Raw genomic sequence first — 23,705 nt, forward strand, 5'->3', positions numbered from 1 at the left:
TTTAAGGTTGATGGCTGCATCAAACATTGAGGAGAACCTGATTTATACAGTGACCAACCTATTTTCTGCTGAAACTGACACCACAGCTACAACCTTGAGGTGGGGTTTGCTGCTCATGGCCAAGTATCCACAAATTCAGGGTAAGAAAGACAAAATGTTATCTATGATTTTCTTTTTTAACTAGAAAACATAATTTTTCAGCATGTTTACCTGAAGTACCTGGAGAGAACTCACACATGCACAGAGAGATAATGCAAATGCCATGCAGAGCCTGGAGAGCCCAGGGTAGCATTTGAGGATAGGACCTTCTTGCTGCAAAGCAACAGTGCTAACTGTTCACTGTGCGGCTCATTGTTACAGTTAAAAGAACATCTTATCTGTTCAGTAGCTTTTATTCTGATAAACCCTTCATAACATCTAAGATGTGAGAATCTGTTGACTGAAAGACAACTATTAGTTGCACAAAATACAAATCTAGCCAATGCAGAAGAATGACAGGAGGAAACTGTTAAAAAAATTAAGATGTCCTTCTTTTTCTACGAAATAACTTGCTGCTGTAAGTGGTTTTGCTAAGTTTTTACTCAGGTGAACTGAATATGAAAGCACTGGACTTTGCTTCAGTCATCCAGTGACTTGTAAATACAATTAGCTGCATTGGATTTCATTTAGGGGTTTCAGAGTTACGGGGCCTGAGGACAAATATATGCCTCCATTTCCAATGTTTCCCTTTCCCTTCACTTCACAGTTGTGCACTACTTAGGGTTCGTCAATACAACATATGAAAAGGTTCAGGAGGTAGGGCTGTTCTAACATGTCACTGAATTTGAACAAATGAAATAAGCTTATATTTCATAGTCCTTGTTTTAAGATATATTTAGATCTTTTGAATCAACATCAACAGATATTATCTCTGCATTAGAAAATGTTTGTTCCATTGGTTTAAATCCTCGTGCGGGGTAAATAATTTTCTTGTTTATTCTATTGTAGGTGTCGTATTTTAACTTTGGATGTATTGTCATCGGTCCCCAGTTAACTTCAGACAGGAAGGCTTGGACATTTCGACACTGGTATTAAAGAGAGGGAAGCTGTTAACCATTATGGGCCTGATCTACTAAGATCATCAGATGTCCATCAATCCCCACAGCGCTCCAGAAATCAGATTAGACCAGAAAATACCTCTGTGTGTCCCCAATGGTGTCCCAATTGTTAGGACATTGTTTGGAAGTTGCTGCAGCAACAAAGAAATGAGACTGATGGATTACAGGCTATATGCTCAATGCCTTGTCAACAGTTGGGAGATCATTAATTGGCAGAGGTCCTTCAAGTGAGCCGCTGGCAAATGAAGAGGGAGGAGAAAGCATGGGTGCACACTAGCGCAACCTGCGGAAACACAAAGCTCCAATGATAGAAATAGTTTTGAGGGAAATATATGAGTAGAAATATAGACACAGTCAATAACATTATAATTAATTATTTTTTTCTTTCAAAACATGCCTCAAGTTCAATCACAATGTTTTTTGTTTTGGTTTAATTGCATAAAAGATGTAAATAAAATGCATATCTCAAATGGCTCATGAGAAATGGTTTTGAATCAGATTGTCTGCAGTGTCACTGCATTATTCTGTCCCGCATGTGACCAGGCGTCATCTTCTTTCACATTCATGGCATCATGCTCCAACCTGTGAGGTTTTGCTATGCTGTGGAACATTCAGCAGAGAACTAAAATCTGCACCACCTATACTGGGCTATATAGAAGCAGTACTCCAGGACTATCCAGACAACGGTCTTGTGCTATAAAGTGATGGTGCGCTGGAATGATCTAGACCCAACAACATGCAGTTCTGCAAGGAGTTTTTCCATAGAAGATATGGCATGCCTTCTATTTCTGACCTGCTCCAAAAACTCAAAATGATATTGCGGGGTAGATGATATGTGTCCACTATTTTTATTTCTAACAGTCCGAATATGTGGATGCATGCACAGAAGATTCTCTCTATCCATCGTCATTGTACCTATGCCTCCGTCTTGCTACAATGCTCGCTGACATTTATTCGTAATGCTTTGCCTTTTTGCATCTGCCTTTCAAACATGCTAAATATAGACGCACCAACAGCACCTGCAATTAGTTTTATGGTCAATAAATCACATTTTGTGTGCTAAATGATAACATTCACATATCCCCCAGTATTTTTGCACATTCTGATAATCTGCATATATTCTCCATATTCATGAAGAAAACAGGCTAAATGGATTGCAACTGCTATGTTGCTCATTTAACAAACGTAATCCTTGTTGCCCCCAGATAGGAGATCAGCCTTGCGTGCAGTATTTGGTTGCATCTGTTTTTATACATGCAAAATTCTAGTAGATTAGGCCCTATATTTGCTAAACCCCTGCATGTGTGCATCACCTTGGTGACCATTCTGAGCTAAACAGAGAAAACATCCATCACCTATCATTTTGCTTTCTGCAGACCAGGTCCAGGAGGAGCTGGCCAGGGTAATCGGAGGCCGTGAAGTTCAAGTGGAAGACCGTAAAAACCTACCGTACACCAATGCTGTCATCCACGAGATACAGAGGCTGGCTAACATCGTCCCCATGGCCATCCCACACAAAACCAGTCAAGATGTCACCTTCCAGGGATACTTCATCAAAGAGGTCCACAGTTGTGAAATATTTCTGAGCTTCCACAGATAATATGTTCCTGAATGATGATTATCATGCTCATCTTTTTGCCCTCAGGGAACGACAGTGTTTCCCCTTCTTACATATGTTCTGTATGATGAGAGTGAATGGGAGAGCCCTCACACCTTCAACCCTTCCCATTTCTTGGATATGGAGGGCAAATTCATCAAGAGAGATGCCTTCCTGCCATTTTCTGCAGGTAAAACAGCTCAACATTTTGTTTTCGCCAGATGCACTTGCCCAAACATGGCTGGATTAAAAATGTGTGAAATGTCTTGTTTCATCAGGTCGCAGGGTGTGTCTCGGGGAGAGTCTGGCTAAGATGGAGCTCTTCCTCTTCTTCACCTCCCTCATGCAGCGTTTTCAGTTCACGCCTCCACCTGGAGTGTCTGAAGATGAGCTGGATCTGACTCCAGCTGTGGGCTTCACCATCCCTCCTTCTCCTCATGAGCTTTGTGCCGTCTGTCGGCAGTGAGAAGAAGGCATAGCATTATAGTTCCTGTTTATATCAGTGGCCTGATGCGCTTTAACACGTTTAAACTTTGAAATGTTCTTGCAGTAAAAGTACCCTTTTATACAACTTTAAATCAAACATCAACAATACAAGAGCAATTTTGTAACCTCTCATTTTTGCCATGTACCTTGTAATGCTTTGTGAACAAAACATTATCACAGTTTTGTACTAAAGGTTGTACAATAATGTCAATGGAAAACAGGTAACATGTTTCAATTGCATCTTCACATTTTCCATTTATTCTGTCCCTCCTGAACTTATATAATCAGGCTCATGGGGAGTTATGTATGGGTAGGAATAAAAGGTTACATCAGCTGCTCTTGAACAGAATAGACTGACAAACCCCCCACAAAAAACCCACAAAACATAAACAAAAAATCCTACAAGAGTAGATGCTTGACAGAAGAAATTCTAACCTTTAACTTGAATTCAGAACATGCTTTTTTCTATAGGTCTGTGTTAATTATTGTGACCATCTGTTTGCCTAATAAAGGAAGCAGATAATCTAGCTGGGACAAAGTAGAAAGCTGCTCAGCCAGTTTTCTTTGTACAAACGCATGCAAAATGCAGATTGAATTTCTGTTGATGAGACGGTGTCAAAAAGAGGGAGAGGCTGCCTAATCCTGACTGACACCTTACACCCTTACCCTGTTCCCTCTCCTACATTCAAAGTTATGCCAAAATATGTCATTCTTACCGTTGGCTGGAGTCATCCAGCCCACCAGCTCTCTTATGCATGAAAATTAAAATAATTCCAGAATATACTCCAATTTATGACAAATTAAACCTGCAACTTGTACAGGTTTTAAACTAATGTGCCCATTATTTTAGCCTGTCAAAGAGTGGAGTTAAGGAAATCCTTAGGGAAACCTAAAATTATATTCCACACTAAAACATGACAGTAAAAATGCATTTTACTGATAAAGATTTTGGTAAAGACTAGACTTTAGTATAACTGTGCTATTTCTTTAAGTCAAAGATTCACAGTGCAAAGGCCTACTTCCATAAGTGTGCTTAGCTTAAAACTAAAACTTTCTTGAACCGCATGTTGGTTCAATTTCAGCATATGTCTTCCTTTGGGGGAAGGTTCTCTCACCATTCCACCTCTTGGTTTGGTAATATTTGTCCAACCTGCCTTGTCCTGATGACCCCATATGGTTTCTGTTGAATTAGCCCTAAACCCTGTCCACACCGATCCACAACAAAAGCCAGTCTGTTGGTGGTTTGGGGATATGCTTGGCATTACTAGGAGGCAGGAAAAACAAGTTCCTCTTCAGCTTTGCCTTCTGGCAGACCCCTTAAGGTTTTCAAGTAAAAACTGAATGGTATTTGAAACTATTCAGAATTTCGTAAACCTTACACTATGGCTTTAGCTATAGGATGTACAGATCCATTCAGTGAATTAGAATATTGTTAAAAGGTTAATTAATTTTTGTAACTTAGCTCATTAAATGAAATACATTGTATAGATTAACTGCAAACTGATGTTTTTAAACCTTTATTTCTGTTATTTATGATTTGACATTTAAGATTAGAACAATTTAGACCACAGGTGTCCAAACTCTTTGACAAGGTGGCCAAAGTTGTCAGGTCAAGACTACTTATGGGCCAAACAAATATGATAAAAAAAACTACTCTGAGTTGCAATTTTTGAATTTAGCAAAGTTTAATAAATTAATTAAAAGAAGATTTGGGTGAACTGATGTCTCCTTTTGAATAAAAGTCACTGGATGTTTTGTATGAAATTAAAGTGGAAAAGTGTGGTTACTAAAAGACAAATACTGTGTTATGTACTTTACATTTTCCCTTGTAAGGAGATGTTACTTGGTCAGTAAAAATATTGTCCTAATTTAAAAAAAATGTCTCCATCTGCATCAACCAACTGTGCAAACTGGTCACACAAAATCGGTTCAGGGGTCGCAAATGGACACCCTTGCTGCCATTAAAAATAACTTTTTTAACAGAAATGTGGGCTTCTTGAAAGGTATGTTTTATGGCTGCGCAACGATTGTTAATTTAAAAAAAAAACTCTTAATCTGACAAACAATCCTCATTGGAACATGTATTCTGATTTATTGAATATGCAAGCTAAACTTGCATAAAAGGTGCATAAAACAGAGATTTATTTTGCATACAGAAAAATGTTTTCCTAATAACTTAAAACAGACGTTTTTACGCTATTGTGTTGTACATCATTTTATCTGCTGCCAATGCTTTAATAATAGACAGACATTTTTATTAATATGCACTATTTTTCTTCACAGTAATTTTGGTTTAGTTGTTCAAGCGAGGGTGATTTTCACACTTCGGTTCGGGAAAAAACAGGACGTGCTAGATGTAACAAGCTGGCAATTATGTTGTCATTTCATTTAGGATTTACGTTGTCAGTGGTGAAAGGAGTGAACTGTTGGAGCGTAGGCGGCTGCACTATCAGCAAATTTGAGACTCAGAGGAACCAGGGGAGCTTACAAACGATCACCCGATCATGTTTGAGGAAATTATTCGATGCCCCACTTCAGTGTTATTGTTTGGGGTCATTGTCGGCTTACTAGTCCTCCATTTTGTTAACTCCAGCTTTAGTTTACGAGAAAGGAGGGCGCCCCCAGGACCTAGACCTCTTCCTCTGTTTGGTAACCTGTTTCAGGTGGATCTGAAGAGGCTGGACCAAAGTCTTTTTAATGTGAGTAATTTTCCATGTTACAAGACAGTGGACATTTTTTTACAAGCTCACTTTTTGCTGTTCTATTTGTTTAGCTTTCCAAGAAATATGGACCAGTTTTCCAAGTATTCTTTGGACCAAAGAAGGTGGTGGTCTTGGCAGGGTACAGAACAGTCAGACAGGCTCTAGTGAACCATGCTGATGAATTTGGCAACAGAGAAATCAGTCCAGTTTTTTATGATTTTACAAAGGGACACGGTAAGAAAAACCTTCCTGACATTTCTGACTTTACCAACATCTTTTCTTCTTTTTAAAATTAGTTCACCTATTATTTCACCAGGTATTCTTTTTTCTAATGGAGAACCGTGGAAGGAAATGAGGCGTTTTGCTCTGACAACACTGAGAGATTTTGGAATGGGGAGGAAGATCAGTGAAGAAATAATTATAGAGGAATGTCATTACCTTACTGAAGAATTTGAACAATTTGAAGGTAAATCTTCTAAAGCTGTATGCAGTTGTTTTAGTATTTCTGTTTTTTTTTTAAATTAAAATAAACCATGGGCTGTACTCAATTCTCACCAAAAAAACTAATCAAAACAAATTTTTACCATAACGATCATGCAATTAGATTTGGGTGATGCAAAAAAAAATATTTCAATTAAACATAGAATCCATTTGATTCTAAACATCTACATATAATCTGGATCTGTTAGTAAAGTTGATGACAGTGGCATCTTTTTAAATGGGCCATATGGGCTGTTGTCCAGGGTGGCATTAGAAAGGTGGGCGTACAAGCAACAGATAAAAAACTTATTTGTCAGTTGTGCCCTGAGAAAGTTTTCTATTGCTTTATGGATGTGCAGAAAATGGGGATTAAAGGCACCACAAATAATAAAAAAATTATTTGATTTCTTTCAAAACTAAAGTTTATAAATAATTCTAAATATTTTTATCTATTTGGAATCAGGTTTAGAAAATCATGCACATTTCTTGTTTTTATGATGATATTTGACAGCATTTTAACTAACACTAACTCACTAAAAAAAGCACATTTTATACCTAAATGTCCATTTTTAACAGTTTTCTTTTAAAATTTCTTCACAGAAAAAGCCTTCAACAACACCAAGGCCATACATTATGCTGCTTCAAATGTTATATCAGCTTTAATGTTTGGAAAGAGATTTGAATATAAGGACTTAGTTTTCCAAGCAATGGTGGAAAGAGACAATGAGACAATTCATCTAACAGGATCAGCCTCCCTCCAGGTTTGTCATATTAACTTAAATATTTTGTCCTTTTTAATAAACTACAGTTCTCATCTTCTTTTACATTGTTTCACAGTGTGAAGATCATATCATGTGTTGTATTACATATGTGCAGAAAAAGACCTAGACTTAGGCACTGAGACCTGCACAGGCCAGAGCTTCCAGGATACAGGTTGACAGACAACGAAAAAGAAAAAAGTTATCAATTGGTTGTTGCAAACTGTAAGACAGTAAACAGTGCAATAAAAAAAAAACGATTTAACTGATCGTAGTAGTAGATAAATATAACACAGAAAACAGTTTTCAAATAATGACTTAATAAACTAAGGGAAGAAAGCAATTCAAACCAGTCTGAATCTATGTGACAAGGTAAGTTTTACTATTACAATTCATCAATGATATCACTTTTTTAAGAGAAAACCTTCTTAAATGCCGTCTTAAACAGCTGACAAAAGAAAATGCCAAAAATAAATTTACCAAAGTGAAAAAGACTCAATAAAACCAGAATGACCAAAAAAAATATACATCAGTTTAAATACAAAAATGCATCCTGCCTTACCAGAAGGTATGGTTTTCTGCTTAAACATGGACTTACTGGTTTGCTTTATTAACTTTTCAAGATATACAACATATGTCCTTGGCTTGGTCCTCTACTTAAAAACTGGAGGGATATGATCAAGAATGTGGAAGATGGCAAGGCGGACGCAACAAAGATAATCAAGAACCTGAAGGAGACCCTTGACCCTGAGATTTGCAGATGCTTTGTCGATGCCTTCTTGATTCGGAAGAAACATCTTGAGGTAAGCAGGTGAACAAGAGTGAGACCATTTTTAGGCTTTAAATATTGATGAAAAAGTATGTTTACCTTTTTATTTTAGGATTCTAAGGTCTTGAATTTACACTACCATGATGAAAACCTGCTCTATACTGTAGTGAATCTCTTTGCAGCTGGGACTGACACCACTGCAACCACACTGAAGTGGTGTCTCCTTTACATGGCCAAGTTCCCTCATGTTCAAGGTACAAAATTTCAACTTCAAGTTTTTGTCATTTTACAGTTTTTATACTAAGGTTTTGTTAATGCACCCAGCAGTTTTTACTTAAACTATTTTCAACGCAGAACGCGTTCAGGAGGAGCTGAGCAGGGTGGTTGGAAGCCGGCAGGTTCGAACAGAGGACCGGAAGAACTTGCAGTACACCGATGCAGTTATCCATGAGTCACAGAGACTTGCCAACATTGTTCCAATGGCCCTTCCTCATGCAATAAGTAAAGATGTCACCTTTCAGGGCTACTTCATCAAAGAGGTCAGCTACCTTCTTGTTTAATATTGTTGAACATATGTTTGTCTTTGGATTTATTTTAACTTATGTTTAAAAAGTTGCTTAATTTTTAATTGCAGGGAACAACTGTGTTTCCTCTTCTTACTTCTGTCCTGTATGACGAGACTGAATGGGAGAATCCTTACAGTTTCAGCCCTTCTCATTTCCTTGATAGTGAGGGGAAATTCATCAGGAGAGATGCGTTCATGCCCTTTTCTGCAGGTATGATTATTGATCATTCTAGATTTTCAGTTTCTCACACACTGTAATGTTCAACTATTCACAACACCATTTTGCAGGTCGCAGGTCGTGCCTCGGAGAGAGTCTGGCCCGAACGGAGCTCTTCCTCTTTTTCACCTCCCTCCTTCAGCATTTTCGTTTCACTCCCCCTCCAGGAGTTTCAGAGGATCAGTTGGATTTAACACCAGTTGTGGGAGTCACTCTTGCTCCTACACCTCAAAACCTGTGTGCTTTCCGTCGCCACTGAGGAGTAGAGCTGGAGTTGATTTTCCTTCCAATTCTATAGCAAAAGTGCAGGATTATTGTAGAATAGGATACATTTTAGCTGTCAGATTTTGGGTAATGCCAGCCACAAATTAAAGTTGTGCCGAATACCATATTTCTACCCCCTAATCTATAGTAATTTTACTCATGATTATTCTTTTTACTATAAACTCACATGTAATTCTCAGCAATTCTCTGACATGCTAACTCATGCTCTTTTGCAGCAGCAGCATTGTTTTTCTTCTTAAATGTGTGTTGATATTCTCCATATGCCATCATTAATATCCCATTGGCAGGAAATATGCACCTCAAGGCTTTTCATTTTCCCTCGTTTCCATGATGAATCGTATTATCTGCATTCCATTGATGAGGGCTTCTTATATGCTGGTGCTTGTAGTTGACTTGACTCAGAGCTGAGTAACCTAATTGTTACCACCTGTTCTGAAACCGAAAACCCTCAGTATCATAGAGCCGAGTAGGTCTAATCAGAGTATTTGCTTTCTACTAACAGCATGTTAACCCCGCTTTCTGAAACAGGCGCATTGAGTCTGTTTCCTGGGGTCTGCTGACTCCACGAGAGTCAGTAGACCATCCATAACTGATAAGACAAAGATAAGATTGTTGAATTACACATTTATTCCAGACAACTGAACTATTTAATTTGCTTGTTTTTTGTGGGGGATGTTTCAACACTGTTAGGGCCACATCAACCTTAGCTCATGACTTAATATGAAAAACAGTAGACACGCAGCTAAAACTGAAATATTTTTCTGTCCCTAAAACTGATTACATGTGTAGTCAATAAGGAATACTCAAAAACACAGCTGTGGAAAACACAAACTGATATACAGCTGCTGAAACATCAGTTAAATGTGGGTGAGGTGCCCACAGAGGTACCTGATTTTATTTGATTAAACAAAATATCAATAATTCTGTATTTTCATTTGCAGGCAATAAAGAACACTTAATGAAATTAAATGGCTATTGTCTTTAGTTGGGAAGTGATTGGTAAATCAAAGATTTTTTATAGCACATTGCCACTGTAACTGTTCAGTCATCTCTAATGTCAACAGTGTGGTCAACATGTTTTAATGTTGCTGCTGGACAGGCCCAGACTCAGGGAAAGAGGTCAGCAAATAGGACTGGCAGGGGTACCCTCTGTCCCCGGGCAGGTGACAGTTGTACTCTCCTAGGATAATAAAAGGATACAGTTTATATTTTCATCTGCATTAGGGGAAAATGCCTAGCATTCAGTGTAGAGTCATGAAAAATATGTGAGTCATGCTCAGACCAAGTGACCTTGGTCTGTGCATGTGGGCTGCATTACATATTCAATTTAATTCAGTTCAGTTTTATTTACATAGTGCCAATTCGCAGCACATGTCGTCTCAAGGCATTAACAAAGTCAATTCAATTGAATCTTACAGATTTCAAGTCAGGTGCATAAATTCCAACTAATCCTAACTATCAAACAATGCAATCTGATTTAGTTTATTATTCAAGTTGGTTAAAATGTTTTCTATCTAAGGAAACCCAGCACATTGCATCGAGTCAGTGACTTGCAGCATTCACTCCTCCTAAACGAGCATGTAGTGACAGTGGACAGTCGCTTGCATTGAGTTTGCAGCAATCCCTCATACTAAGTATGCATGTAGTGACAGTGGAAAGGAAAACTCCCTTTCAACAGGAAGAAACCTCCAGCAGAACTAGAACCAGGCTTAGTGTGAGCGGCCATCTGCCACAACTGACTTCGGGTTTGAGAGAACAGAACAGAGAAACATAAAGAGCATGGAAGCACTGGTTCAGAAGTACTTTCTATGGGAAAAAAAGTGAAACATTAATGGTTGTAGCTTCTTTAGTGGCTTCATTTAGGAGAGAAAGACAGCTAAGCAGATGAACTCTGAGCCAGTTTTCAAGTCTAGAGTATGAAAGAGAGCACATACAGTTAGTCACAGTGTCAGGTTTAAACAACCTACAATACTTATGACATCACAAAAAGAAGAGAAAGACAAATAATTAGTTTTATGCTCGCAGCGAGGAGAATGGTCAAGATGTGTTCAGTTACAAATCTCGCACCGCTCTGAACAGCATCTGTCCGCACCTCTCTTTTTATTATCATTCGGGGGTCCCTAGTTACAAAGAACGTTGCTCTCTAAAGGATGGGAAAACAACAGCTGCATCGTAAACAGGTCATAAACAGCTTCATCTTTTAACAACACACTTCCACAGTCTCCCCATCTTCCAGGATCAGTGCGTCTTTTGTTCAGCGCAATCAGCCTTCATCTTTATGACCTCCTCAACTGCGGACTGCTTCCTCCTCAGCAAGCTCAACTACATTTATGATCTTTGCCTGCAGACAACTCACACATCCTTTACTCACACAAACATCATGAAAGGTTATAAGATAAAATAATCAAGTTAAAGAATAGGAGAAAATATAAGATAAATCTATATTCAATTATTCCAACACACAGTAGAACCAGTAGATATAGCCTATATCTAGGACAAACATGGTTAATCACAGAAAGACAGGGCCAAGTGTATCATCTGTATAAGGGGAGCATTCCAGGTAGAACTCCTTGTCCTTATCTGGGTAGGCCAGACAAGGAGCAGAACCAGGTTTCTGCTTCAGGAGTTGGAAAACATGCTCTTGGGGTTCTCCCCAAGGGAAAGGCGTGTCTTTGCACCGGAGTTCTGTGAGGGATCTGGCCATCTCCGCATAGTCCTCAATAAACTGGCGGGAGTAGCTACAGACCCCTAAGAAACTCCGAAGTTCAGACACATTCGTTGGAACCTTTATGTCTTGGATGGCTCGGATCCTGCTAGCTTGGGGCTCAATGCCGTTTGGTTAAACCAACGTACTCCACCTTTGTCCGGCACCATTGGCCTTTGGCGAGTGCTAGCTTAGCCCCTGCTGTGCCAAGCTGGTCCAGGACATGCCGGAGTTCGGCTAGATGTTCCTCAAACGTCCTGCTCCTCATCAGGATGTCATCGACGTAAATGAAGTTTCCCTGGGTTGCGACATCAGACATGGCCTTGTGAAGGAAGATGTTAAATTCGGCCGGAGAGTTTGAGTACCCAAAGGAGCACCTGTTCCAGGTATATTGGCAGTTCCCGAAGGAAAATGCCAATTTGTACTGGTCGGCCGGGTCTACCTTCATTGTCCAGAAGCCATTCGCCACGTCCACTGTGGAGAAAAAGCGAGCATCTCTCACCTTAGCCAGCTCCTGGTCCAGGTGAATCATGGGCCAGCGTGAGAGGCGTACTTGCTTGTTCAGTGAACAGTAATCGACTGTCAGGCGCCATTTCCCGGTCGGTTTCAACACCGGCCAAATTGGGGAGTTGTACGTGGAGTTGCATTCACGTATTATCTGTTTCTCCAACAGCTTATCGAGGATCTCCTGAATTGACTCGTAAGCAGCCAGAGGGATCTTATATTGGCGCACAAACGTAGGGGGTGCGTTTGGGTTCGTTGGAATACGAACCATGTGGAGGTCGGTGACCCCACAGTCATGGGAGTCCTTCGAGAGGACTGACTGATATTCATAAAACAACTTCTTAAGAGCTGTTCTTTCCTCTTCTGTGCTTAGCGCATTGGCTTTCTCCAACTGCTCGCTGACCTCAGTCTCAAAACCGGGGTAGGGCTCGCTAGATTAGTCCTGGGTCCCTGGCTCTTCTTGAGCTTGTCCTGGGTGTGTCGCCAGTGCGTACACTACCAGGTTGCCTTCAGGCCCCAGGGTAGCACCACAGGTGGATTTGGTTGTTAAAACCTCATGTCTCTCAATTGTGATCATGTCCGACGGAAACGTGAACACGTCTGGAGAGTCCTGTCTACCGGACACAAATAAGGGCATGTCTCCAATCACGGGGATGGCTAACTCGAAGTCATGATAAGAGCTGTCTATGAGCATCCCTAGGAGTTTTCTTGTGATTACCTGGATTGGCACTTGGGTTGGATTCTCCACCAAAATATAAGTTGAATGGTTGTTCAACTCAAGCATGGGCGTGCCACAGACCACCAGGTTCAGTTCCCGGAAGTAGGTAAGAGGTTGAAAGAAAACGCGGGTGTTCTGAAGCTTCTGTCCCGTTTTGACTGTCAGTCGGATCGGTACCCCTGCTGTTCGCTGCGGTATTAGTGAATCGGTCTCACTGATGGCCTGGCAGGCCTGAGGGATAGTTTGTCCTGACAGCATGACCTCAGGGGTTCCCAGGAAGGGACTTGAGGGAGCGTTGGCTCGGGCCCAAACAACCTGGTTGAAGGTGTCCAACTGGGTGCCCAGCCGAACCAGCAGATCCGCCCCGATGAAAACCGGAGGGTGCAGGTGCTGAGCATTACTGAAGGTATGGGAGAGCTGTCTCCTGCCCACCTGCACATTGAGGATGCAGACTCCGGTTGCCTTCAGCAGGCGGCGTGGCCAGCCTGCTGAAAGTAGACTGTGTCTGCGTCGCGCCTCAATTAGACGTGGGTTTTCCCTGGGAGAGACAGTCATATAGCTCCCTGCTGATTGCGGACTTCTCCAGCCAAAGTGCTAAGATCACTTCCGGTGTGGAGAACACCTTCACACCGGAAGTGATTTCCAGCCAAAGTGCTAAGATCACTTCCGGTGTGAAGGTGTTCTCCAGGTGCACACCTTCCACTATTTTGGGGTTGTAAGGTTTCACCCCTTCACTTTCCAGAGAACAGAGAAATGAGTCATGACCGCGAAGGGCAGTTCCCTGGGTGGTCGGGTGTCCGAGACTGGCTCTGTTGAAGGCATGAGCTTCGTTGGAGGTTCTTTGGACCCCTCCACACTGGAAACCTGGTTGATAGAGAAGGGTGGTTTACTGCTTGCACCCAGGGGTTTTGGCGCCTCCACCTTGGCCCTGGTAGCAGTCAATGAGCGGGGCCAACCTGCCCAGCAGGTCCTGGCCGACAAGGAGAGGCTCTGTGTCCAATGTGCAAATGTAAATGGGGTAGACCAAAATCATGTCTTGGAATGAAACATCCAACCACACCCGACTGGTTATGTATGAGCAGTCTTAGGTGTAGCTGGTGATGCTTACATCACAACCTTCAATTTGAAATGGTTTACCAAGAGCGAGCATAACTCTACTCACCTCCTCAAACAGGGTTGAGTACATCAGGCTAATTTCTGATCCTGTGTCCAGGAGTGTGTTCGCCTTAACGCACCCCCCTATAATTGTCGGACAGTATAGGCGACCGGCATGTGTGTTATGGATTAGTTCACCTAAGAATTTTAGGAAGGGAGTCCGGGGTGTTTCTCCTGACGAGCTCTCAAGGGGTTCTTGAGGTTTCTCAGGTTTGTTTCCCCACCCGACTAGATAGACTCTGGTTGGCGTGGAGACAGGGTCCATGCCTAGTCATGCTGACGGGGGTTTTGGATCTGGTTTACCTGGATGGTCGGTTTCCCATTTCGAAGGTTGTGGTGGTGCGGTGGCCTCACACACTGCTTCTGTTACCATCTTGCGTAAGGCCTCCTTCATCTCTTTCCCCATAATTCCTTCTGCGTGTCGGTCCCACCCTTTTCCATCAGTCTTACCTTTTGGCCTCGCTTGATGGTCAGGGCGTCTGTTGGACCTAGGGTTATCAGATTTACCAGACTTTGGTTGCCGTTCATTGCCAACCCCCCGGTCCTGCTGACCAAACCTACGTTGTTCCCTGAACCTGTTCTTAATGTGGGTTCCTGCTGAAGGCATTTCCTGACCTTCTAACGCAAGGCTGGTTCTTTCAGTCTGGACCTGTAAAATCCTAGCCTCGCTCTCTGGTCCCTTGGTTGGGCAAGCACGTGTTTCCCACGCCATCTGATCATATTTGCGGATCTCCTGCATGCTCATGGTCTTGGTTCTGCAATACATAGTAACATCGTATCGCACACTTTCATGAAGGTTTTGGAGGAACAGGGATTTAAAAGCATGTTCCTCCTCAATGCCGGGCGCATTGCGTCTTTGGAAGTAAACAGCTCTCAAGCACTGGTAATACTCCCTGGGTGCTTCGCTTTTCTTTTGCTGGATAGTGAAAGCACCAAGTGTGGCGGAGGCCTGGTCCGTGTACACAGAATATTCTTCCCTTAAAGCTTCGCAAAGGGTTGAATAACGGTCTCGGACTGCGGGGGTCAGGCTTTCCATGAAAACATGGACGCTCCTGGATGTTGTCTTCCAGATGCTTCAGTTTTTCCCGTGCTGATGGGCAATACAAATCTAGAAGACAGCGTTCAACTTCCCTAAGATAATCATCAATGTTTGATTCTGCATTATTAGGGTCGAAGCGCTCTATGTCTTTGGCCAGAGACTCAAGCTGGCGGGTGCGCAATCCACTCACAGGGATTGGTGCCGACCCATCTGAGTCATCATCGGAGAGTTCACTCCGGCTGCACTCAGGGTGTATCAGTGCATCACACCTCATCCTCGGAGGAGGCAGTGGAGGCTGCTCCCAGTACAACAGTGGGCCCTGTGCTTCCCGGACTTGGGTCCTGGGCAGCGGTTGAGGGCGGTAGGAACCACCTGAATCCCAGGGGCGGCTTTCCTGTCACCTTGGCAGAGGTGAGGGATCATAGAGGACTGTACTGCGAGTCAAGTTTGAAGGCTGCTCGCATCTGAGCCGTGAACTGTTTACACCTGCTGTTTCCCCGGCCAGGTACCGTTCATGGCTGCTGATTGCAGTGGGGTGGCACACCGCACCACTGAACCTATTCTGACACCTGTTCTTGCCTCGGTGGATGTATGGGGAACCCCATGAGCCTGGAAAGGTAATCTCTGGAGAGCAGCTTCTACATCCTCCAGATCTGACCTGCAGGTTCTCTCAGGGTTTCGCAGGTGTGGCTCACCTCCAAAGGTTTAAACCTGTGAGGTGGGTTTCGGTTCGCCCCCCCCATTCCTCCAGGGATATGGGGTGGCATGGCTACCCTCTATTGTCTCCAATCTATTTCCAGCTTCTGTTAGTTCACCTTTAAGGACATCCACCATCTGCAAACTATCATTCAGCTCGAACTGCAGTTTAACACGCTGGTCAGACTCCAACATTAACCTTCGCTGATATAACAGAGTGAGCTGTCCTAACACATCTGAGACCCGTCTGTCCTTTGGTGGGTTTTTGATGACTTGGAGCAACTCCTGAATCCTGGCTTCACATTGCTCAATGCCATAATTATTGAGACCTTTACACTCCTCTGGGGACAACAGAATCAATGACCCAATCACCTCTTGTGCCTGCATTCCTATGGGATCCTCTAACATACACACATCTCCAGCTGCAATCTGGGATGTTCCCTCCATCTTTGGCCCAAAATGCACGATGCAAACACCCAAAACTGTTTATCTATGAACCACCACTAAAGAAATTAGCAGCAATGCAACAGACTGAGTGTTTCAGTGACCAAATTAATTATCAGCAGCACAAACAGGCTAGGCTGTTCTATGATTAAAGGATTTCTAAATTAATTAGCAGCACACAACAGGCTAGGCTGTTCTATGATTAAATGATAGCTAAATTAATTAGCAGCACACAACAGGCTAAGCTGTTCTGTGATTAAATGATTGCTAAATTAATTAGCAGCACACAACAGGCTAAGCTGTTCAGCTAGCTGTCTGATTCATATATGTATCTTTCAGGTGTATGGGTTTGCTTAAAATGGGCACACAGGTTTGACCGTTCAAACTGTGGCTTAACCAAGTATATGCTTTAGTGGGAGTAATCAAGCAAACACACACAAAAAGGGAAAGAGGGAAGAAGAAAAATAATTTTGAAATAACCCAAAGCCAAATTCAAAATAAAATTTTAAAAATGGGAAAACAAAACTAAAACATTCAATGCTGTTCTTAGCTTCAAATAAATGTTAGTGCTCTTTAATATTGATCACCTACCTTCCTGTTAGACAACTAAGTTAGTTTTATGAGTCAGATCAAAACATGCTTCACACAATAAAAAACACAACAAAAACACTAAAATTTTATCCAAAGGTGGTAATGAATGATCTGTAACTTCAACTTCAACTTTCAACTTTCAACCTCTACTCACCACCACACCCCTTTTGTCATATTATCATTTTTGCCATAATTGCTGGTTTGACCCCACTGCTGTTTTGCTTTATTTTGGTTAGTTAGATATTTTACTCCTACTGTGTAGAACTTTGCATGTTTGAGTAGGTGAAGATTATTAAATCGGAAGAGCGAGTGTATCAGGGCTGTGATTTAATAAATGTTGTTCACATAGATAAACAGAAGGCGTTTTGTGTTTATTTTTGTGCAAGAGTGATTCATCAGTCAAGATAAGGTTAAAAGTTCCACACGTTTCGGCAGAAACAGTCGATTAAACAGTGACATCTCTGGTAATAGTTATTAATTATTACTGAGTATTTAATGGTTGTAATTATCAAAGGCGTTGAGCCACAATTACAACACCAGAAGACATCTCTGGTCTCGATTCATAAATGAGGATTTTGGTTAAGAAATAAATTTTGTCAAATTATGATTTGACAAAATCATAATTTGACAAAATTATGATTTTGTCTGTAACTCAGACAAAGTATAACTGTAACTCAGTTATACTCAGTCATAAAACACCCCCCAACTCTGCGCGGGCTGAGCAGACAAAGAGTTATAAAACTTTTGGCGGCAAGCTAGTAAGCAGTAAAGTTGAAGACAAAGAAAATGGTGAATTTCACCATGAGGTTATTATAACAGTCCAGTTATACTGCGCACCTGCGCACAAGTGTTTGCACGGTAAAGACACACTTGCGAGACATGGCGGTCTCCAAAAGTACCAGCGAGTTTCAAAACAATGACATGCATATACCATTCCGAACACATTAGACTCTAACTGCGACTCTAATCGCACCAAAAATCTCCTCTACCCTGCACGGCTATTCCTATTAAAGAAATAAAAAATTTAATAAAAGGATGTGTTTTTACTTTGTTGAAGTCTTCCTTCTGAGCGGAGTTGAGAGAGAGAGGGGAAAGTTGGAAGTTTATGTGCGTCTATAGTTAACTTCAGGAAAAGAGGTCAATCTTCGTCCTTTGTCCTCCTTGGCAAAAAGGAAAAATACGAGCTGACCATCAGCAGTCGACTGGAACCAAAACAAAGTGGCTATTCGTCTCCTTAAAACTCTGTGGGTTTTTTGGTTACGTGTTAAAGCTCACGTCTTTGATCGGCAAAGTGACATTTCTGGCCTTCTTATTCCAGAAACCTCTTTTATGAATTTTTTGTTGGCCAACGAAGGAGAATAAATGAAATCCACTCGGGACTCTTCTCCAGATGATGCTTCAGTTGCGTGGTCACCACGTCACGGTCTCCAGCTGAAGGCGAGCCCTCAAAATGGGCACCTTCCTATATAGCGTCTTGTGACGTCAGACTTGGGACGCCCCATCATATCAGTCGTAGTGTCCAATGGGATTTAGACGCACGGACTGTCCTGGATACAAAATGGCTGACGACGTTGGAGGGGCACAGTGGCGTCCAACAACGTGCAAATGGTCCAACACTCAGCAAACAAGTGGTCCAACATGGTCATTATGTCCTCCAGCAATCTAAGCATATTCAATTCAATTCAATTCAATTCAATTAAAAAATACTTTATTAATTCCAAAGGGAAATTAAATGTTGTAGCTCATTATGTAGGTTTCTTCAAAGAGCCGTTGTAGATGCTGATGGCTGTGGGCAGGAAGGATCTCCTGTAGCGCTCTGTCTTAGAGCACATCTGAAGAAGCCTCTGACTGAAGACACTGTTGTTGCAGGACAGTCTGATGAAGAGGATGCTCAGGGTTCTCCATAAGGTTCTCCATTTTATGAAGAATCCTTCTTTGCACAATGATCTCTAGAAGTTCCAGAGGAGTCCCCAGAACAGAGCCAGCCTTCTTTATCAGCTTGTTGAGCTTTTTTAAGTCCCTGGCTCTGATGCTGCTTTCCCAGCAGATGACGGCAGAAGAGATCACACTCTCCACAACAGACTTACAGAAAAAAACACCAAAGGACCTTCCTCAAGAAGTACAGTCTACTCTGTCCCTTCTTGTAGATGGTTTTACAGTGCATCTCCATTCCAGTCTGTTGTCCAGTTGAACACCGAGGTATTTATACTCCGCCACCACCTCCACTTCTTCTCCCATGATGGAAATAGTTTTTGACCTTTTCCTGTTTCTCCTAAAATCTACAATAATCTCCTTTGTTTTAGTCACGTTCAAGATGAGATGATTGTTTTCACACCATGCCACAAAGCTCCCTGTACTCAGCATCTTGTCCATCTCTGATCCAGCCCAAAATGGCAGAATCATCCGAGTATTTCTGCAGATGACAGGAGTCTGTCTTGTACTGGAAGTCTGAGGTGTACAATGTGAAAATGAATGGTGAGAGTCCAGTCCCCTGTGGTGCTCCTGTGCTGCTGACTACCTGGTTAGACACGCAACACTTCAGTCCCACAAACTGTGGTCTGTTTGTAAGGTAGTCTTTAATCCAGGTGATTGTTGAGGCCTCCACCTGAGTCTTCTGGAGTTTTTGACTGTTGGAAGATTTGTACATGAATTATCATTGCTTAGTTTAAAAAGATTCTTTATCCTTATGATTTAGTTTGGTGAACTTTGATAGAAGTGGTTTGAAAACTTTTTACATTTATCTTTGAAGTACTTTTATGAACTATTAACAGAATTGTCATGTTGTCTTTGAGTTACATTTGGGTGGTTGCTATGTAGACTGAGCAGGAACTTGTGTGTGTGTAGGGGAGTTTTGGGAAGAATACTGTTCGCAGATGTGGATGTGTGGGCTGTATCAGTATATGGACAAAACCAGTTTTATTCAGTAGGACTTGTATTTGTGAAATTGTGTGTAGCCACACCCACAATGCTGTAACGAGTGTTTTTTCTTTCTTTAATAAAAGGTTGTGACACAGGGCACCTCCTCTGAGAGAATGAATTGTCTCTCCCTGGCCAGCCAAAGATAACTTTGACTCGCTTGTGTCTTCATTGCATACCTTCTCTGAGTTTATCAGTGTGTCTAACTCTGACACTGACAAAGCAAATCAGGTTGGATTGTGTTAAAGGCACTGGATAAATCACAGAACATGATCCTCACGGTGCTGCTGGCTTTGTCCAGATGACAGTGGGTTTGTTGAAGCAGGTGTATGATGGCATCTTCAACTCCAACTCCACAGTGATAAGCAAACTGAAGGGGGTCCTGATAGTTTATTGTTTGCTTACTTAGGTGGGCCAACAGGAGTCTCTCTAGGACCTTCATGATATGGGATGTCAGGGCAACAGGTCTATAGTCATTGACGGGTGAGTTTTCTTTGGTACTGGAACAAGACAGGTGGTATTCCACAACACTGGAACCTTCTTCTGGGCCAGGCTAAGATTGAAGAGGTGCCACAGAATCCCACAGAGCTGCTCTTCACAGCCCTTCAGGACTCTAGGGCTGACACGATCTGGACCTGCAGCCTTATTCCGATTCAGTCTCTCCAGTTGTCTCTTCACCTCACTTCTTGAGCCACACAGGTGGAAGGGGGAGGCAAAGGGAGCATCAGCATCTTCTGATATGGTTGAAGGCAAACATATAGAAGCAGAAGAGTCTATGGCTGAGGTAAAAGATAAAACATTTCAGGCGTTACTGGACAGCTGTGGATCCTGTGTGTCAAAGGAGGGTGAGGTTGTTATGATTTGTGGGTGTTTTTGGGTTTTTGTTGGGTTTTTTCACAGTTAAGGTTTTGAATCGTTCTTCTGTTTGTTTTCCTGGTCATGCTTTAGTTTTTGTACTCATGTTTTGCTTAGTTGTGTATTTGGATTGGGCTTATGGTTGTTGTAAATATGAATCTGAGAATATTATTTAATATTTAATATTAATATTTTAATATTAATATTTTTATATTTTATCAAATAATATTTTGGTCTGTTAAGGATTGTCCTGTGAATACCAGCCCCATTAAGGCGATGGTATTAGGACAGAATAGAAAGGTGTGAGACGAGCTCTGGCATTATTGAACAGCATAAACTCTGCACATATAAGGAATGAATTCACACAATTTCTTAAAATACAAGAATTTATTAACAAAAATAAGTCAACTCAAAGTCAAACATATTTCAATCAACAAACTCTTTACTATGCTAAAACAATCCAACTAAACTACCAAGCAGAATTAAAGAATAATCAAGACTAATGGGCTATGTACAATATAAACAAGTTGATTAAAGATGATTGGAAATCATGGCCAAAAAGAGTGATGCAACATTACCATGCAATGTTTATGTTTGAGAACCAAGGATTATCTTGAAGAATCTGGAAGTGAAGTGAAGTTAGTCTTGGAACCAACTTAGGTAATAATCAGCAAACGTTTAGACAACCCTTCACAATGCAAGATCAGGTAAAATATTATTTTAATAAAATAATGTTTTAAATAATGATCTGCTGAATAAAACCAACCTCCTGGATGACTAATTCTCAACAGTGTCTAATTAACTGCCTTTATTTATTGAAATAATATTTGAAGAAATATTATTGAGTATTTTGGAAAAGAGCCAAATCTTTCTGGAGAAATGGGGCGTAATGGTGTTTACTTAGTTATCAACTCTAGTAAATGATGTTCAGAGACTATTATTCACTAGCTTGAAAACCAACAACCTTTCTTTTGACTAGCCTTAATGCTAGCAAACACGTGTCCTTACCGTTAGCAGTTAAGCTAACAAAGAAGCTTAGCACCAGAATCAACACATACCTTTAAAATACCAGGATTAATAAAAGGGTTAAAATGCATAAGCGCGGACGGCGCGTTATGAGCAATGTTCTGTTTAAAACCACCCTCTAAATAAAGTTTATCTTAACTTTAAAACATACAAAGAACACCAACCGGCACGCGCTGTAGCTAGCCTACTAGCGCCAAGATAGCCGGATTTCACAAAAACAAAACTTCATAGAATGAAAACGTTCAGATTATTTCATCCTAAATCTGTCTCTATATTATTCTGCCCAAACACTTAACCTCATGAATTGTGGTGAGGAATGTTGTCCAAGCGACGAAGGTTGAAGAGATATCCACCGTGAACGAAGGTTAGCTTCCCGCTAACCTCCAGCTGTGGATGAATAACGAACGTTGTCCGCTGCAGTCTTCCTTCCAGACTGCGTCTTAGCCGGGGCTCCTCTCGAACACCGCTTGCGTCTGTGGGGCCTCGGAGAGACAGTCAAGTAATGCTTGTACCTTAATTATTCCCGTTCATGAATGAAAATACCGGATACACAAACAGTATTTCATTCTACTTAACTTTGCATATGATCGATAATCGTATGGCTTTGGATCCAGTTGAATTTTATGTCTTTTTGCCAGCAAAAGACATCAGCGCGCTTTGTTCCCTCCTATCCCGATGGTCATCGGTGTGGAAGAGAGCGATATGTGGGAAGGGTGGGGGTCTTATACGGGCAGTGGCATCACTGGGAAGTCCTCTGCTACCCCCCTTCCCCCTTCGGAGTTGTGCTTTATTTTGGGTAATGGCGCCACAGGAAGTCCGCAGTTATCCCCTTTCCTGGCTGTGCTGGAAGAAGGTTAATGCACTTTATTTTGAAAAGTTCCAGAAAAGTATGTACCAGAGTTTTAATGTGGAAATCCATGGCTGTAGGTCCCAACATGGTTATGCTTTGGTTTCATGTTTTTCTACTTAGATTTCTGATTGATGAAACATTTTACATTGTTTTTAGAACAAGGGTTTTGAAAATATAAATAAACTTGTTTTTAGTATACTGTAAACACATTAGTAAAAGTTTTAACACAGTTATTGGTCTTAATGTTGCCGTTTTTTCATTCACACAGAAAATAGTTTCCCAACTAAATAAAGAAATTTAACAATTGCTGCTCTCAAGGAAAATTTGTGATAAAGGAGAGTGTGGATGGAAAGATGAAAGTTAAAAATATGTCTGAGGTAGTATTTATCTAATTTGGTATGTTTTCTTTACTTAACTCTAGATGCAACACAGGACATTAAAAATTACAAGTTGTGTGTGTGTGTGTTTGTATATAGTCAGTTTTTGAGGCCGACTTGACCCACATGCAGTAAACACCCAGAGAACTGAGACTGTTTCGGAATTTATTTAACTGGGTGAAAATGGTGAGAACGGGATCATCGACCAGGAGCAGGTGAACTGCAAGAAAACAACAGATCAGGGGAGTAATCTGCCACTCGACAGCTGATTGAATAAAAAAACACGGCTTACCATTGGAGCGAGGTTCGCTCCACCAGGGAGATGGCTACAGAGTCTGGGCCGAGGGGAGGATTCGCCAGGGACCACCTGGAGCCTCGATGATCGGAGCGTGTTTGACCGTCGGACAGTGGACAGAGTTCGGCTAAGCTGACGTGGAGGTTGGCTCCGACGGACTGCCAGCTGAAGGCTTGATCCTGGGGTTAACTTGGTTCGGGTTCGGTAATGAGGTCTCTCCGCAAGGAGTCAGGCTGGGTCAGGCACCTGGATCAAAACAAGAGAGTTTCTTCAAGTTGCAAGGTTCATAGCAACATGAGACAAGATTGGGCCAGATGGTTGTACTGCAGTTGGCAAAACACTCAGGCAAAGAAGTGCTGGCAATCTGTCCTCTTAATGGTACGTTCACACCGAACGTGGATTCTGCGAATTTTTTGTGTCATTTGTGTCCTGTTGCTCGCTTGACATTTCGCATGCAATTCGCATAGCCACATGTCAACAAACGGCAACGCTTCGCAGCATCATCAAATAGGAGGAGCTTCTATCTGCTGCTAGCTGGTTTCAACTGAACATGACGGACATGGATTTCACGGATAATGT

At 41.6% G+C, this 23,705-nt stretch overlaps 2 protein-coding genes across 2 annotated transcripts in view; both read left to right on the top strand.

Moving 5' to 3' along the window:
* The window catches only part of LOC124864270 (cytochrome P450 2K1-like), a 49,030-nt gene extending 39,105 nt beyond the window's left edge, over window positions 1-9,925 (top strand). The window contains exons 6-14 of the mRNA XM_047358983.1: window positions 5,707-5,879; window positions 5,954-6,116; window positions 6,199-6,348; window positions 6,963-7,123; window positions 7,744-7,923; window positions 8,002-8,143; window positions 8,244-8,428; window positions 8,524-8,665; window positions 8,743-9,925. Coding sequence (XP_047214939.1) covers window positions 5,707-5,879; window positions 5,954-6,116; window positions 6,199-6,348; window positions 6,963-7,123; window positions 7,744-7,923; window positions 8,002-8,143; window positions 8,244-8,428; window positions 8,524-8,665; window positions 8,743-8,930 — 1,484 coding nt within the window. The 3' untranslated portion in view covers window positions 8,931-9,925. The remainder of the gene's footprint in view (window positions 1-5,706; window positions 5,880-5,953; window positions 6,117-6,198; window positions 6,349-6,962; window positions 7,124-7,743; window positions 7,924-8,001; window positions 8,144-8,243; window positions 8,429-8,523; window positions 8,666-8,742) is intronic.
* On the top strand, window positions 25-5,048 carry LOC124864269 (cytochrome P450 2K1-like). The gene is made up of 4 exons (XM_047358982.1): window positions 25-140; window positions 988-2,658; window positions 2,743-2,884; window positions 2,973-5,048. Exons 2-4 carry the CDS (start codon window positions 2,599-2,601, stop codon window positions 3,158-3,160), a joined length of 390 nt encoding a protein of 129 aa, XP_047214938.1. The 5' UTR covers window positions 25-140; window positions 988-2,598; the 3' UTR covers window positions 3,161-5,048.
* Window positions 9,926-23,705: the final 13,780 nt, after the last annotated feature.

The sequence above is a fragment of the Girardinichthys multiradiatus genome, chromosome Y (genome assembly GCF_021462225.1).
Source record: "Girardinichthys multiradiatus isolate DD_20200921_A chromosome Y, DD_fGirMul_XY1, whole genome shotgun sequence".
NCBI lineage: Eukaryota > Metazoa > Chordata > Actinopteri > Cyprinodontiformes > Goodeidae > Girardinichthys > Girardinichthys multiradiatus.

Coding starts and splice junctions, on each gene's coding strand:
- LOC124864269 (XM_047358982.1), top strand. CDS start 2,599: ATGGCCATCCCACACAAAACCAGTCAAGATGTCACCTTCCAGGGATAC. Junction 2,659..2,742: donor AGGGATACTTCATCAAAGAG/GTCCACAGTTGT, acceptor TTTTGCCCTCAG/GGAACGACAGTGTTTCCCCT. Junction 2,885..2,972: donor CTTCCTGCCATTTTCTGCAG/GTAAAACAGCTC, acceptor TTGTTTCATCAG/GTCGCAGGGTGTGTCTCGGG.